Genomic DNA, 17,972 nt, shown 5'->3' with positions numbered 1-17,972 from the left:
AGGCAATTAGGACTCAAAGAGGTCAAGTATCTTTTCCAAGGTTACCCAACTAGTTAATATTGGTGGTGTGATTTGAACCAAGGTGTATTTTATTCCAAAATTCCTGCTCTTTCTCACTCTTCCACACTAAGGGATATCAAATTGGCAGAGACTGTGCTAAGAAAAGCAGAATGGGGTACTCCTCAAGAATGTGGGTGTTCCACAGTACCGCCTATGGAGGCAGCACAGCAAGCAACTTCCCAACTCTTTTTAGACTCCAGACAAGCTGGAGGAAAAAAATAATCACAAAATATACATGATCTAGAGGAAAACAAGTTAAAAGCAGAACCCATGTTGAACCCACTGAGCAGACAGAAAATTTCCTTAACCCCAGGGGAGCCATATTTCTTTGGACTAGCCAGGAAAGTGGGAGAAGGTCAGTAACTGGTAAGGAAAATAGTCATTTTTCAGAAATGAACTGATAAATAAATGGAGGGAGGAAGGGGAAAGCTTGTTTTAATAATTTTCAAGAATACCTTCTAATCTGAGTTGCTTGTGGGGAAGAAGGAGCATGAATTTATTTTGGGTAAGTCCCTGAGCCCCGATCTCTTTATTTTTGAAATGAGGTCATAATATTTAATTTGTTGGGAGAAGTAGGGATAATGAACATAAAATAGCACCCAGTGGGTGCTCCATTAATTGTTTCTTTTATCATTAACTTCTAACAAAGTGCTCTAATTCTTGCCAGCCATGCCCTAAGGATGGAAAAGGATAACTTGCAATGACAAAGAGCAGGTGGTATTGTGAAAAGTCAGGTTAATGTCCCCCAACTCCCACAGTTTTTTTGCCACTTATGTTAGTCATCCTCTTTTTAAGGCTAAAACTACAGGGTAAAAATTGCAATGGTTATTAATTTATAATTCTAAGAACATGTGGCTTAGCGCTTTGATTTTTTTTTTGCTCTGTAGTGCCTGGAGCCCTGAAACTGTGGCCTCACAGAATGGTCCAGAGCAGGGAAGATCTACTGAGATGCAAGGAGTACATCTATGATCTGAAAAAGAGGGGAAGGTTGGAGGATAGGTCTCTGCATCATTGGGTTGACCAAACACTAAGGAAACAACACAAACAGCAGGTCAAGGATCAAACCCCAGCTTCCACACGCGGGGATAACTTAGGAAATGGGCCACGATGGGTCTGCCTGGACCACTCAATGTAGAGGCTTCCCAAGAGAAGGCAGCCAGGTGATGTGCCTTGAGTACTAGACGATTAGACAGAACAGCACCTGTGTGTGCGCGTTTGCGTGTGTGTGTATTTAATCGGCATTAGACAGCGTTCTTGAACACCAGCCTTGCCTTAGTCTGTCCTGTGCCCACCTCCCATCTGACCACCTCCCAGAGAGAGAATCATGCTCCCTGGCCTGGAGCCCTTCAAGGCCTCCTGTTGAGGACAGAAATAAAAATGACTCCATTCCATTCATAAGAAAGAAAAATGTCCACGCCAGGGAGATCTAGAGAGACAGAAAGGCAGGGGCAGAGGGAGGACCAGCTAAAGGATAGGGGGTTTCTTTCTGAGATGACGAGAATGTTCTAAAATGGAATATACCAACAGCCATCAAAGAACACACTTTCAGTGGGTGAACTGTACAGCACGTGAATTATATCTCAACAGAGCTGTTAAAAAAAGAAAGCTATAAACGCCAAACTTGGTTATCGGCCCTCCGTGACACGGCGATGGCCTGCCTCTCTGGTCGCACGTTCTACCCCTTCTCCCTGCCCTCTTGAAGGGCCAGCGCGCGCTGTGCCATTCCTCAGCCCTCTGGCATTGCTCAGGGCCTTATATCTGCTGGAAGCGAGTGTCCTCTCTCTGCCCCATTGCCTTCTCTCGGTTAATTCCTACCCATCCTTACACATTTTGCTCAGCCATCACTTCCTCCAAGGAGTCCTCCCTGATTGCTGTTGCCTCAGTTCTGGGGCTCTGGCAGGATGGCCTGTGTCCTGTTCTGGCTCTGCTCATTACCAAGTGGGATCTTAAGCAAGTGGCTTTTCCCCTCCTGTCCTCAAGTCCTCTGTATAAAATGGGAATGGCCATGGCTCCTTGGTCCTAGGGTTGTTGTATGGCTTGTATGACTCATCAAGTGAGTCAAAAAACAAAGCGGGTTAATGCCCATCAGGCATTTAGAACAGGGCCTGGCACTTGGGAGACCATCAGGAAAGGTCAGTGCCCGAATGTTAGCACTGCAGCCGTCAGCACACCAGCCCACCAGTGTCTGCTAGTCACTCGCTCCTCTTGGAAGGGAAGAGTCTTGAAGACAGGAACCAAGGAACAGTCATTCCTTGGGGTCTAGCCCAGAACCGAGCGGATACCCGAATGCACAGAGCGTTTGCCGACGTGACTGAGACGTATGCAGAAAGAAAACCAGTGTGCTCAGGCCACCATCCCCTCCAAGGCCACCCGGCAGCAGAGCCCCATGGCAGGAGCCCATCAAAAGGTCAGGAAGGGGCTTCCTGTTGGAGGGGGGGATGGCCCTGCAGGGAGGGCTGAGCTCCCTGGGATGGCCCTGGGTGCGAGGTGGTGGCGACACCTCTGCGCTGGCCACCCCACCCTTGGGACATTGCCAAGAAGGGAGATCTTCTGAGCTGCTGGAGGCTCCGTGGAGCTTTCCTGTGCTCCAGAAGGCGCAAGGCGGGAGGACTGAAGTCTCCTCCTGGTCCCTGCTCTCACTTAGGACCCCGGAGCCTGCTGCTGGCTCGCGCCTTAAGTCCAGCGGAGGCCAAAAGAAACCCCTACTTGTCAGGGAGCTGCTTGCTGAGGACATCACTTACCACGGGCCACTGTGGCCCCCTCAGCAGGAACTTTTCACAGAACGTAGCTTGGACTCTCTTGGACAGTGTGAATGCTTTTCTCTTTAGGGACAGTAGACTTAGTGAATCTGTTCACATTCCCTTCGACGACCAGAGGATGCTCAGATGAATCTGCGCTTCAATTTAGCAATGTCAGACCCGAAGACCTCCGTATCTGCTTTCTAATTCCACCCCACCACCTGTTGACCTTTGCTTCTAATTTGTATTTTACCTGGTTCTAACTTTTTAACATGTATTTACATTTTGGAAAGTATGTGGCCTCAGTTCCATTAGGCAAATAAAAAACAAAGCAATCAATGCGCGAACAACGTCTCCCTCCGGGTAGACGTTGGAAATGCCTGCATTTGGGAGAGAATTGATTCTGTACTAGGGCTTGATCTAGGGGTTTCAAAAGGTGGCAGCAGAAGTCCATGGTGGCAGTCAAGGTCACTCATCCCCCCCTGTGGCGGCATCTTTGCATGGTGCCATTTCTGTGCAACTTTAGGGGAAAGGGCTCCATTTCCCCAGCACAGGGGCACTGGGCAGACTCAACGTCATAAACCAGCTCCCTCTGTCAGCAGGGGTGATGCCAGCTCCTCCCTTACCTTTATTCCATGGCCGAGACTTTCCAAGGAATTAATATCCAGTCCCTCCTTGCAGGCCTGCAAGCAGGAAATCACCTTCTGACTCTCCATTTTGCCAGGGCGGATGGTGAGACTGGCCAGGCTGCCATGGAAGAACTGAGCAAACCGTGGTTTGGTGACTTCTCCTCCTAAAAGAAAAGCAGCACCGTTATTTGCCCTTAGGAGACCGGGTGGGAAGCGCCGCCTTCTGGCCATGCAGTGAAGCATGCTGTGTGTGTCGCCTAAACCTGAGCTTTTACTTCTTCAGCGACTAGAATCTTTGCAAGGGGTTGTTACGGGCTTGTTGTCCCCAGCTGCACCAAGTACAGGAGTCCTGGCATTTCAGAATATGAAAACAAGTTCCTTTCAGGAGCACAAACTGTTTTAGAAGACAGGAGAGGGAGGAAAGCTACCCTTGATTAAAGACCTACTGTGCACCAGGTGCCCTGCCAGTCACTTCATCCAAACAAGCCTGCAAGGAAGGTTTTAGAGTTTCCAAATGACAGAAGAGGAACCTTGAGACTCAGAAAGGCTGAGGTGCTTGCCCCAGGCAACAGAACGAAGCACTGTAGCTGGTACCCGAGCCTGCCCTGTTTGATGCGAAGCTGGCACTTGCTCCCCTGTGTTCATTCCACTGAGAGGTTGGAATTCAATGGAGCAATCCTAGAAACACTACTTCCATGAGGTCTGGCTCCCCTGCAGTGAGCTGGTTTTGCCCCTGCTCAAATTCAAGGCTCTTGGCAAATAGGGACCTCCCTGATTGCGCTCTACCTCTGCTCTCTCTCCATCTCCCACTGCCCATGGTCTACTGTTCTCTATACTGGCTGCACTGAGTCCCGTTGCGCTTAGGTCCACTCTCATCCACGTAAAATTATTCAATGCAGCGCACGTTGCGAAGCCAGTCTGGAAGCTGCCCCTCCCATTTTTCCAAACCTTGCCTCCCTTACTGTCCATCTGAAGCCTCCCCTGCTCCAGGAGGCCTCCCCCACTGCCCTCCCTGAGCTCAGGGCCCTTCCATCTCTGGCAGCCTCCGCTGGCAGACCTAGCTTTGATCTTGCACTGTTGTTTGTTCACAGAGGCAGCAGGATGAATAGGAAGTACAGGTCTTGGTTGAATTCTGTCTTTGCTAATTCCTTGGGCAGGTTTTGTGAACTCTCTGAGCCTCTCGGAGGGGACGCTTCTGGGATTTGCTTCCAGGTTCTTCTGAGCTCACAGCAGCCTCCTGCAGTCCATGTGGCTTCCCAGGGCATGTCTGTGTGCACCCACTTTCGGGCAGTGCTCCAGGGAGACACAGCTTTCCCCAGCACTTGGGAGGCCAGATTTCCCACAAGTCCTGCCGCCACAGTGGCACTCTGCCATGCAGTGAGGCACAGCTGTGCAGGCAGGGTGTGGACCTGGGCTAGGATGGGTGGGTGGAGGACTCCCTTGGAGTTCTCTCTCAGCCCTGGGCAGTGCCTGCGCCTTGTATCTGCTGCTATATTCGTTAGAGTTCTCTGTACTTTTTACCAGTCTTTCGTTACTCTAATTCCCTGTTACAGTCAATAATTCTTCACGTTCTTTATATTTCCCTGTTGAAATCACTATGTGGTTTCTCTCTTCTGATTGGATCCTGACTAATACAACTTCTCCTACCCCAGGGGTTCTGAACAAGGGTCTGTGGACTTGAATTGAAACTCAAAAAACATTATTGTGGGGACATGTTGGTGCGGCTGTGATATATTTATTAAATAACACACAGTGTAGTGTGGACTTAGTAAGGGATCTGTGGTTTCCACCTGACGGGCAAAGGGGTTGTGGAACAAAAAAGGTTAAGAAGCTTTGCTCTACCCCATGTTCTTTTGCTCATATCAATCTCTTCTAACACTTAGATGTCTTCCTCTAAATCGCCCAGGTTAGGCAAATCCCCCGTCTTCAGGCTCTTTTAGTCCTTATCCTTCAGTAGGAGAAAATGTCAATGAGGCCCCAGCCCAGCACATCCTCTCCCTGTCCCCAGCCCCGAGCCCCCCATGTCTTCTCCCTGCCCTAAGTCTTGGAGCACCCACAGTTCACTTAAAAAGTACCCCTTACAACCTGGCGCTCTTAGCTAATGGCTTAGATGTGTATATTTTATGTCCTCAATAGTTTAAAACAGTGGTTCTCAAGCTTGGCTGCACATTTTGATCATGTGGGGGTCTTTGAAAAAACAAACCAATAGCTAGTGCTGGGACCACCCCCAGAGATTCTGGTTTAATTGGTGTGAGGAATTGTAAACCTCCTCGGGTACCTCGATGTGAAGTCAAGGTTAAGAACACTAGGCTATAAGCTTCTCAAGGCTGGGGCCTTTTGCATACTCCTTATATGATCTCTCTCCTTGATGTCACCCAAAATCTTACTATTGTCACTTTTCACAAACCACTATAATTTATTTGTTTAAGTCTCTCTCCCTCCCTCTTCTTTCTTCCCTCCCCCCCTGTTTCTCTCTTATCAATCCACAAGCTCCTGGATGGGAAGGGTCACTCATGCCATATTCATTTCAATAAAGACATTATTGTGTAGATAAGAGGGGCTGAGTGCTGTACCAGGCACTTTGTGTAAGTCGACTCATTTAATCCTCTCAACAACACTGGACCCCTGGTGTTGTCCCAGCATCCTGCACCTTGCCTGGCACACAGTCGACATTTTACCATTGTTTGCTGAATTGAATCCGATGGTGAGATGAATACCAACAGAGTAATGGACACTGTGGTTGTCTCACCAACATCCATCCCACTCCTTCCCTCTTGCAACAGCAGCCCAGATATTTGGGAAATTGACTCAAGCTCCAGGCGTGGACTCTATTTAGTGTACATTAACCAGGTTATTATTCCACCCATAGCTCCAGTGATTGATTCATGGGCAGACCTGGGGCCCAGGATCAAGATTAAGTCCAGGGACTTCTGGGAGGATGGCGAATTAGAAAGGCATGGGACTCTCTTATCCTCCAGAAAAATAGCTAGAGGACAGACTGAAATAGCCTAGAAAAAGATCTAGGGTTTAGGACACCAGGCAAAGGCTGGAAACTGCCCAGAAGAGAGAAGGACAAAGGAGGGAATCACGATGACATAACTGTGAGTTGAAACTAGCAGTTGCTGCTGCTGGCACCATCCTCCACACAAAAGACGCTTTAGAATTTTCTGGCCTGTGGGCTGGTGACTACATAAAGGGGGCTCCAGGGATCTACTACCCCAGGAAAGAGGAGAGAGGGGGATACAACCTAAGGTGACTCAGCTTCTGTATTAGTCAGCCAAAGGTGTGCTGATGCAAAATACCAGAAACTGGTTGTTTTTTATTAAAGGGCATTTATTTGGGGCAGAAGCTTACAGATCCCAGGCCATAAAACATAAGTTAGTTCCCTCACCAAAGTCTATTTTCATGTGTTGGAGCAAGATGGCTGCCAATGTCTGTGAGAGTTCAGGCTTCCTGAGTTCCTCCCTTCCAGGGCCTTGCTTCTCTCTGGGTTCAGGGTTCCTCTCTTCCCAGTGCTTGCTTCTTCCTGGGCTCAGTGTTCCTGTCTTTCTGGGGCTTGCTTTTCTTTCCACTGTGAGCTTATTTCCCTGGGCTCCAGCTTAAGGCTTCAGCATAAAACTCCAACATCAAAACTCCAACATCGAAAAATCCCCAGCATCAAAAAGCTTCAACTGTGTCCTTTGCCATGTCTTTTATCTGTGAGTCCCCACTCACCAAGAGGTAGGGACTCAACACCCTAAGAATGTGGCCCAATCAAAGCCCTAATCATAACTTAATCATGCCCAGGTATAGACCAGATTACAAACATAATCCAATATCTATTTCTGGAATTCATAACTATTTCAAACTGCTACAGCTTCTGACCCACAGGTTTGGTCTGCTTTGTCCCATGAGCCCTTCCAGGCCAGATTAAACTACACGATAGTTTGCCCTGGAAGCCAGGGAAGGACTAAAGAAATCTGACCCTCGCAATCTCCCTCTCTTCTAGCTGGAACTAATTGTTGAGGATGCCCCAGGAAAGGGGAGAGAGAGGGACATAGCCTAAGACTGATTCAGTTTTTGACTCACAAATTTGGTCTGCTGTGTCCTACAAGCCCTTCCAGGCCAGGTGGGGCCACACCATTCATTGTTTGCCTTGGAGCCAGCAAGGGGCTAAAGATATACAACCCTCTCAATCTCCTCCTCTACTAACAGGGACTGATTGTTGAGGACTCAGAGCAGAGTGGAAATACTTCTGACCTGGGAAAAGGCAGGGGGCTGCCAGAGAAGGCTGGAGAATTTTTTCAGAGAAAGTTTGAATTACAAGGCTCATAGCTTCCAGACATAAAGGTCTATCACATTGATCTGGTCTGTGTTGCAACAAATACCCTCTGACCAGACATTGAACTAAGAGCTGCCAAAGAATGTCATCAGGTGGCAGACCAAGGAAGTGCATGCAAGAAAAATAAAAAAGTAGGAGAGGCTTTTTCCTGCCTCTATAGCCTCCCTCCCCAAGGCCCTAGGAGGTGACTCTATAACCAATTATTGGGTCCAGTGCCATTTTGAGCAACCAGCAGGACAGTCCTAACTATCCAGGTCAAGCCAAAAATCAAAGAGCAGTGGTAACACAAGCCTTCTGCCACGAAATCCATACAAAAGAGAAAGAAATTGAGCATCTGATTAAACTATATCCTAATCAGATGCCTAGATATCAGCAAAAAATTACAAGCCATACTAAGAAAATAGAAGACATGGCCCAAGGAAGGGAATATATCAAAGCCCCAGAAGAGATGCAGAATTTGAGAGAACTAATCACTGAGATAAACATAAATTTTCAAAATCAAATTAATGAGTTGAAAGACAATATGGTAAATGAGATGAATAACATCAAGAAGACATTGAGTGAGTACAAAGAAGAATTTGAAATCATGAACAGGAAAGTAACAGAGCTCATGGAATGAAAGACATGATAGATGAGATAAAAAACACATTTGAAGCATGAAACAGCAGACTCAAAATGATAGAAGAAAGAAGAAGTGATACCAAAGACAGAACAGCTAAAAAATCAAAGAGAGAAAGGAATAGAAAAAATGGAGCAGGGGCTTAGAGAGTTGAATGACAACACAAAATGCAACAACATACGTGTCATGGGAGTTCCAGAAGGAGAAGAGAAGGGAAAAGGGGAAGAAAGAGCATTTGAGGAAATCATAGCTGAAAATTTCCCAACTCTCAAGAAATGAACTTACATGTCCAAGAAACATACCATATCCCAATCAGAATAAATCTGAATAGACCTACTCCAAGACACATACTACTCAGAATGTCAAATGTCAAAGATAAAGAGAAAATTCTCAGAGCAGCAAGGGAGAAGCAAGCCATCACATACAAGGGATGTCCAGTAAGACTTAGTGCAGATTTCTCTTCAGAAACCATGGAGGTTAGAAGACATTGGAGGGATACAATTAGGATACTGAAAGAGAAAAGCTGCCAGCCAAGAATTCTTTATCCAGCAAAATTGTGCTTCAGATATGAAGGTGAATATAAAATATTCACAAATAAACAGAAACTAAGAGAATTTGCAAAAAAGAATCCATCTTTGCAGGAAATATTAAAGGAAGCCCTAGAACCCAAAAGAAAAGACAGGAAAGACAGGCTTAGCGGAGAGTATAGAAGAAAGAATAGCAGAAAGGATAACCAAAAGATTAAAAAACAGAAAAATAAGATATGACATATGAAAATCAAAAGAATGAAATGGAGGAAGTAAACAGTGAATTTACAGTAATATCATTGAATGTGAATGGATTAAACCCCCCAATCAAAAGATACAGGCTGACTGGATAAAAAACAAACAAACGTGAGCCATCCATATGCTGCTTACAAGAAACTCACCTTAGACCCAGGGATACAAACTACCTGAATATGAAGGGTTGGAAAAAGATACTTTATGCAAATAGTAACCAGAAAAGAGCAGGGGTACCTATACTAATATCAGACAAAACAGACTTTAAATGCAAAAAAAGTTATAAGAGATACAGAAAGCCATTATATGTTAATAAAAGGGACAATCCACCAGGAAGATAGAACAGTCATAAATATCTATGCACCTAACTAGAGTGCCCCAAAATACATGAGGCAAATGGGGAAAACTGAAGGGAGAAATACACATCTCTACAATAATCATTGGAGACTTCAACACCCTACGCACCTCATTACGTAGAACAACTAGAAAGAAGATCAGCAAGGAAACAGAGAACTTGAACAATATAATAAACATGTTAGACCTAACAGACATATACAGAACATTGCATCCAAACTCAGCAGGTTATATTTTCTTCTCCTAAATAATAAGTCTCCTAAATAATCAGTTGGTCAAAGAAGAAATTGCAAGTGAAATCAGTAAGTATATTGAGACAAATGAAAACGAGAACACAACATATCAAAACTTATGGGATACAGTGAAGGCAGTCATGAGAGGGTAATTTATAGCCCTAAACACCTATATTAAAAAGAAAGAGCTAAATTCAAAGATTCAACTGAACAACTAGAGGAACTAAAAAAACAATAGCAAACCAGTCACAAAGCAAGCAGAAGGAAATAAATAATAAAGATTAGAGCAGAAATAAATGCAATTGAAAACAACAACAACAGCAAAACAATAGAGAAAATCAACAAAACCAAAAGCTGATTCCTTGAGAAGAGCAATAAAATTGACAAAACCCTAGCTAGAGTAACAAAGAAAAAAAGAGAGAAGATGCAAATAAATACAATCAGAAAAGAAGTTACAAATGACCCCACAGAAATTTTAAAAAATCATAAGAGGATATTAAGAAACTGTATGCCAATAAACTAGAACAACCTAGATGAAACGGACAAATTCCTAGAAATGCACAAACAACCTACTCTCAGGTCACAAAAAAATACAAGAACTTAACAAACAAATCACATTTAAGGAGATTGAATCCATCCTCAAAATTTTCCCAGGAAAGAAAAGTCCAGGACGAGATGACTTCACAGGTGAATTCTACCAAGCATTTTGAAAAGAATTAACACCAATCCTGTTTAAACTCTTCCAAAAAATTGAAGAAGAGGGAAAATTACCTAACACATTTTATGAAGCCAATATCACCCTAATACCAAAGCCAGAAATAGAAAAAGATTCTACAAGAAAAGAAAATTACAGACCAATTTTTCTAATGAACATAGATGCAAAAATTATCAACAAAATACTTGCAAATTGAATCCAACAGCATATCAAAAGACTTATATACATCATGACCAAGTGGGATTTATTCCTGATATGCAAGGCTGGTTCAACATAAGAAAATCAATCAACATAATATACCACATTAACAAATTGAAGGAAAAAAACACATGATAATGTAAATGGATACAGAAAAGGTATTAACCCAGCATTCTATTTAAAAATTTTTTAAAAAAATTTATTGAAATATATCACTCATATATAAACATACATAAACAATAAATATATAATAGTTGTGAACTTACAAAACAAATGTATATAACATCAAACAAACATATATAACATCTCACCCTACCACAATATCTTGATTGTTTTTAAACCTTTTTAATTAATGATTACAGAGCACTGCCAAAATATTACTACTAAACCAAGTATTTCCCCCTAACCTATCCAATTATTATTTTCTTTATATCATTTATATATGAACATACATAAACAATTAAGTGTATAGTAAAAGTTGTGAACTTACAAAGCAAACATGCATAACATCATACAGGGGTCCTATACATCAACCCTCCACCAACACCTTGCATAGTCATGAGACATTTGTTACAAACTATGAAAGAACGCTGTCAAAATCTTACTACTAATCATAGTCCTTATCTTACATTTGGTGTGTTTTTCCCCCAACCCACCCTATTATTATTTTTTAAATATATTTTTTATGACAGAAGTTGTAAACTTATAAAACAATCATGCATATGTGCAGAATTCACAAACAACACCACTCCATCAACACATCACAATGTGGTGTGTTATTTGCTACAGATAAAATAATATCATCTGATTATTACCATGTCCATAGTGTATATTTGGTTCACATTTTCCATACTGTGTCAGTATCAACACAGTACATCTTTTGCATAGATGCAAGAATATAATATTATTACTACTAACCAAAGTCCATAGATCACTCCAGCAGTATTTTTCTTATTCTTTTCCACATTCCCAACACCCTGCAGTAGTGATATACATTTGTTCTAGCTAACAAAAGACACTCTTGCATCTGTACCATCAACCACAATTCTCACCCACCTCATAGTTTACTGTGCTATCCAGTTCCTAGATTATTCTCAAGTATTCTGTCAATTGGCATTTACATAACTAGACTACCATTTTCAGTCACATCCCCATTTATAAACTAGCTGTTACTCGCTGTGTGTTACCATCCACTCTATACATTTCCACAGTTTTACAGTAAAGCTAATTAAAACTTCTACATACATTAAACATCGGTAGTCCACTCAGTCCTTCTCTTATCTCCTTTAAGAATCCACCAGCTACCACCAGGTCTTGAAGATATTTCCCAATAATTTCTTCTAGAAATTTTATGGTTCTTGCTTTTATTTTTAGTTTTTTGATCCATTTTGAGTTAATTTTTGGATAGGGTGTGAGATAGGGGTCCTCTTTCCTTCTTTCAGCTATGGATGTCCAATTCTTTCACCATATGTTGAATGGATTGTTCTGCCTGAGCTGATGAATTTGACAGGCTAGCCAAAAATCACTTGACCATACCTGTGAGGGTCTGTTTGTGAACCATGAATTTGGTTCCATTGGTCTATTTTGTCTGTCTTTAGGCCAGTTGTTGTTGTTGTTTTTAAAGATTTATTTATTTTATTTATTTCTCTCTCCTACCCCCCCCCCCCCCACCAGTTGTCTGCTCGCTGTGTGTTCTTCTGTGACTGCTTCTATCCTTATTAGTGGCACCGGGAATCTGTGTTTCTTTTTTTATTGTATCATCTCGTTGTGTCAGCTCTCTGTGTGTGCGGCGTCATTCTTGGGAGGGCTGCACTTTCTTCTTTTGCGCTGGGCAGCTCTCCTCATGGGGCACACGCCTTGCATGTGAGGCTTCCCTACGCAGGGGATACCCTTGTGTGGCATGGCACTCCTTGCACACATCAGCACTGCGCATGGGCCAGCTCCACACGGGTCAAGGAGGCCCGGGGTTTGAACTGCGGACCTCCCATGTGGTAGGTGGATGCCCTATCCATTGGGCCAAGTCCGCTTCCTGAGCACCATGTTGTTTTTACCACTATAGGTAGGTATTATGAATTAAAGTCTGGAGATGAGGGCTCACTTTTCCTTTTTATGATGTTTCTGGCTATTCAGGACTCCTTACCCTTCCAAATAAATTTAATGATCATGTTTTCAATTTTTTCTTTAATGCTGGTGGAATTTTTATCAGGATTGCATTAAATCTGTGTATCAGTTTGAGTAGAATTGACATCTTAATGATATTTAGTCTTCCAATCCATGAGCATGGAGTGTTCTTCCAGTTATTTAGGGCTTTTAAAATTTGTTTTAACATTGAGTTGTTGTTTTCTGAATACAAATGCTTTACATCATTGGTTAAGTTTATTCCTGACTACTTGAGTTTTATCTGTCATATTTTATTTTCACCACTCTTTTGACACTTTTAATTACTTTTATTGATATAATCTTCATTTCTAGACTCTCTTCCAGGCCCCTCTTTCCTGTCTTTTCTTTTCAGGCTCTAGCACACCCTTTAGTATTTCCTGAAATTCTGGTCTCTTGCTTAGAAACTCTTTTCAGTTTCTGTTTTTATTCTAATTTTGCCCTCATTTTTGAAAGACAGTTTTGTCGGATATAAGATTCTTGGCTGAAAGTTTTTCTCTCATAGTATCTTAAATATATCAAACCACTATCTTCTTGCCTCCATGGTTTCTAGTGAGAAATCAGCACTTAATCTTATTGGATATCCCTTATATGTTAGGCATTGCTTTTCTCTTGCTGCTCTCAGAATTCTCTCTTTGTCTTTGGCCTTTGACATTCTGATGAGTATGTGTCTTGGAGTTGGTCTATTTGCTTCTTGGACAGGGATATCTATGTCCTTCATAGGGTTGGGAAATTTTCTACCATTATCTCTTCAAATATTCCTTCTGCCCCTTTTCCCTTCTCTTCTCCTTATGGGACACCCATGACACGTATGTTTGTACACATTTTGCTGTCATTTAGTTCCCTGAGAACTTGTTCAATTTTTTCCATTATTTTCTTCATCTGTTCTTTTGTATGTTCACTTTCAGAGGCCATTTCTTCAAGCTTACCAATGCTTTCTTCTTTCTTCTGTCTCCTCAAATCTGTTATTATATGATTCCAATGTTTTTTTAATTTCATTGATTGCACCTTTCATTCCCATAAGATCTGCTATTTTTCTATGTATGCTTTCAAATTCTTCTTTGTGCTCATCCAATGTCTTCTTAATATTCTTAATCCCTTTAGACATCTCATTGAATTTATTAAGGAGATTTGTTTGAACATCTATAATTCATTATCTCAACTCCTTTATGTCATCTGGAGGCTTATCTTGTTCCTTTAACTAGGCCATAGCTTCCTGTTTCTTGGTGTGGATTGTAATTTTTTGTTGGTGTCTTTGCATCTGGCTTACTAGAGTATTTTTCTGGGTGCAGTTTTTCTCTTTAATTTAGGGTTTCCTATCATTTCTCCCTTGCTGGTTGTGCAGTAGGAGCCAAGCATGTAGCTGGTGCTATAAACTGTGGAGGCTCAAACTGCCTTCATTGTGCCAGGGACCAATGAAGTTTCATCCTGCTTTCTCCTTTGCCAGGGGTAGAGACAAAGTCACAGCTGTGTGGAATAGTCCACGTGCAGGCCTAGACTGTAATTGCCCAGAGAGACTGATGATGTTTCACATCCCTTTCTCCCCTGCCTGGGGCAGGGATGGAGCTGCAGGTGTGGGCAGCAATCTATGCAGTGCGGGTCCAAGATGACCGCAGTTGCCCTGGTAGACTTCTGATTTTCAGTCTATGCTGGCTAAAGTTCCCTGCAGTTACCTGTATAGGCTGGTGCAGGGCTCCTCACCAGAGGCGGGGCTGAAGTCTAGGTTAGGGCTGCAGGCTGATATGCATGAAAGAAACTGGTTCCTGCTGTCGCTAAGAGTTTCAGTCAGCCTGGCTTTCCCTCAGCCTGGGGGCAGTCAGAATGGCAGCTACTGTCCTCTTTCTGACTTGGGCTGGTTTACACCCCAGCTATTCCCAGGGTTATCTCTTAGCCAGCCAAGTCTACCAATCAGTAGCCAAAATCGGCAGCTAACTGTCCCCTCCTCCCCTGTTTCTGGGAAATGGAGCTTCCAATTCCCATCACAGAGCAGCCCCTAGGGTGGCTCGTGCCACCAGAGTAGGATAATCACTGGCCTCCGCGGCTTGGTTGGTAATTTCCCGGAGAGGCTGGAACAGGTTCCCGCAGCTTCCTCCCTGCTGGAGGTGGCACTGGGGCCTAGAATCGACCTGCAATATGATCTGGATGGGAAGAAGCCGGTCCCCATCAGCACTGGGATTCTCAATCCACCCCGCTTCCCCTTGTGCCAGGTGCAGAGTTAAGATGGCGGCTCCCGGCCTCTTTCTGTCTTGGATAGACTCAAACTTTAGCTGTTCTCAGGATTATACTGAGGCCCACTGAATTTCCTCAGTAGTAGCTGAAATTGGCACCCAACCATCTCTTCCTCCCCTGTTTTGGGGAAGTGGAGCTTTCAATTCCAGCCACAGAACAGCTCACAAGGTGGTTTTATGCCTCCAGTGGAGGATGGGCACTGGCCTCCATGGTGTGGAATGCTCTACTTAAGAGTCTTCTCTGTAGACGGGCAGTCTCCTCCTTCCACTCCTTCAAGGACATTGCAGGATGCTCTTCTGGTCTCCTGGAGCCCCCAAACAGGTGCTTCAGCTAGCTCCAGAGAGCTCTGGGTTTTTGCTAACTGCCTTGTAGTAGAAGCTGACTCTAGGAGCTCCTTACTCTGCTGCCATCTTGCTGGTTCTCCCCGGCATCCTTTTTGATAGAAACACTTCAGAAGAAAGGAATAGAAGGGAAATTCCTCAATATGATAAAAGGCAAATATGAAAAACCCATAGCCAATATCGTACTCAATGGGGAAAGGTTGAAAACTTTCCCTCTAAGATTGGGAACAAGACAAAGATTTTTCACTGTCACCATTGTTATTCAATATTGTACTTGAAGTTCTAGTTAGGGCAATTAGATAAGAAAAAAAATTAAAGGCATCCAAATAGGAAAAGAGGAAGTAAAACTAATTCTCACTGGTGGTGGATGATACGATCCTGTACTTAGAAAATCCTGAAGTATCCATAACAAAGTTCCTTGAGCTAATAAATGAGTTCAGCAGAGTGGCAGGATACAAAATTAACCCACAAAAATCAGTAATGTTTCTGTACACTCTTATTGAACAATCTGAGGAGGAAATCAGGGGAAAAATTCCATTTTCAATAATAACAAAAAGACTCAAATACCTAGGAATTAATTAAATGAAAGAAGTATAGGACCTATATGCAGAAAACTACAAAACAATGCTAAAAGAAATTAAAAAAGACCTAATCAAATGGAAAGACATTCAGTGTTCATGGATTGGAAGAGTAAATATTGTGAAGATGTCAAACTTACCCAAACTGACTTATAGATTCAATGCAATACCAATCAAAATCCCAACAGCTTACTTTACAGAAATAGAAAAGGCAATTACCAAATTCATTTGGAGGGGAAAGTGCCCCCAAATAGCCAAAAACATTCTAAAAAAGAAGAGTGACATGGGAGGAATTTCACTGCCTGACCTTGAAACATATTACAAAGCTACAGTGGTCAAAACAGCATGGTACTGGCATAAAAATAGACACATCGAACTGTGGAATAGAATTGAGAACCCAGAAATAAACCCTCACATACACAGTCCCACTGGTGGGACAAAACAGTCTCTTCAAATGGTACTAGGAAAACTGGATATCTATAATCCAAAAGAATGAAAGAGGACCCCTATCTCATTCCCTATACAAGAATCAACTCAAAATGGATCAAAGACCTAAATAGAAAAGTCAGGACCATAAAACTGCTAGAAGAAAATATAGGGAAGCATCTTAAAGACCTTGTGGTAGGTGGTGGTTTCTTGGACCTCATACCCAAAGCATGTGCAACAAGAGAAAAAAATAGATAAGTGAGACCTCCTCAAAATTAAAAACTTTTGCACCTTACAGGACTTTGTCAAAAGGGTGAAAAGGCAGCCAACTCAATGGGAGAAAGTATTTGGAAATCCCATGTCTGATAAAGGTTTAATATCTAGGATATATAAAGGGATGTTACAACTCAACAATAAAAAGAAAAATGACCCAATTAAAAATGCGCAATGCAGAATAGTACAGCCATTGTGGAGGGCTATTTGGCAACTTCCTGAAGAAGTTGAATATAGAGTTGTCACATGACTCTGCAGTACCACTACTGGGTATATACCCTGAAGAACTGAGAGCAGCAGGGACATTAACATACATCTGCACACTGATTTTCATAGTGACATTATTCATGATGGCCAAAAATTGGAAACAACCCGGTGTCCATCAACAGATGAATGGATAAACAAACTGTGATTTAGTCACATAATGGAATATTATGCAGCTGTAAGAAAAAATGAAGTCGCAAAGCAATGACAACATGGTTGAACCTGGAGGACATTATGTTGAGCGAAGCAAGCCAGACACAAAGGGACAAATACTGTATGATTGCATTACTATAAACCAAATACATTGTGTAATATATTGTATGATTAATAAAAATTTTTTTAGGTATCCAGTACATTTAATTGAGAAATGTATGTTTTTATTCAACTGTTTTCCTTTTATTTTTTAATTGTTTATATTTTTAATTATTAAATGTACAAAATAAAGTTAAATAAAAAGATAAAGTCCATCAGCACCCGGCACTCAGTAAGCTCTGGGATTGGTTCAGAAATAAGCATGAGACAACATTTAGACTAGTGAGAAGACAGGAGAAGATGACTGGCAGCTTCTGAGAGAAAAACAGCTTCCATTTCCCTCTGGAAAGTTTCTGGGGTCGAATTTCTCACTTTCCTCAGAGATCATTATGTGAAGATGCCAAGAGTGGCCGCCATCTTGCAAGCAGACTAGGGATGAAGCAATGCATGGAGTGGGGCAGGGCCAAGAGAGCCACAGCAGGCAGAACGGGGCCCTGGTGTACCTTATCACTTTCTACCTTGGGACATCCTCAGTTATGAAACCAACCAGTTATCTTTAGTGTTTACGCCATTTTGACCCATATTTTTGTTACTTGTCACCCAAAGCTTCTTCTCAGAGAAGGGAGAGGGCTCTTATGAGGATGTTCAGTCCACAGGGAACGGAAAACAGACTTGACTTTAGGGAGTGACCTGGTCTGGCCATGGCCTGGGGGTGTGGGAGAGTCAATCTGGGGCCTTGTGACTTAGACTCCAAACGCCCCCATGGGTGCAGAGAAACCCCTGGCCATCAGTGTGTTCCTGCCTGC

General features: G+C 42.8%; 1 protein-coding gene across 2 annotated transcripts in view; it reads right to left on the bottom strand.

Annotated features, from left to right (window-relative positions):
* The window catches only part of CLSTN2 (calsyntenin 2), a 666,422-nt gene that overhangs the window by 18,753 nt on the left and 629,697 nt on the right, over positions 1–17,972 (bottom strand). For both annotated transcript variants that reach the window (XM_058295067.2, XM_071214548.1), the window contains one exon: positions 3,425–3,591. In XM_058295067.2, coding sequence (XP_058151050.1) covers positions 3,425–3,591 — 167 coding nt within the window. The remainder of the gene's footprint in view (positions 1–3,424; positions 3,592–17,972) is intronic.

Source organism: Dasypus novemcinctus, chromosome 4, assembly GCF_030445035.2.
Source record: "Dasypus novemcinctus isolate mDasNov1 chromosome 4, mDasNov1.1.hap2, whole genome shotgun sequence".
NCBI classification, from domain to species: Eukaryota; Metazoa; Chordata; class Mammalia; order Cingulata; family Dasypodidae; genus Dasypus; species Dasypus novemcinctus.
The sequence above is the reverse complement of the archived record's forward strand: the minus strand, read 5'-3'. Positions and strand labels throughout refer to the sequence as shown.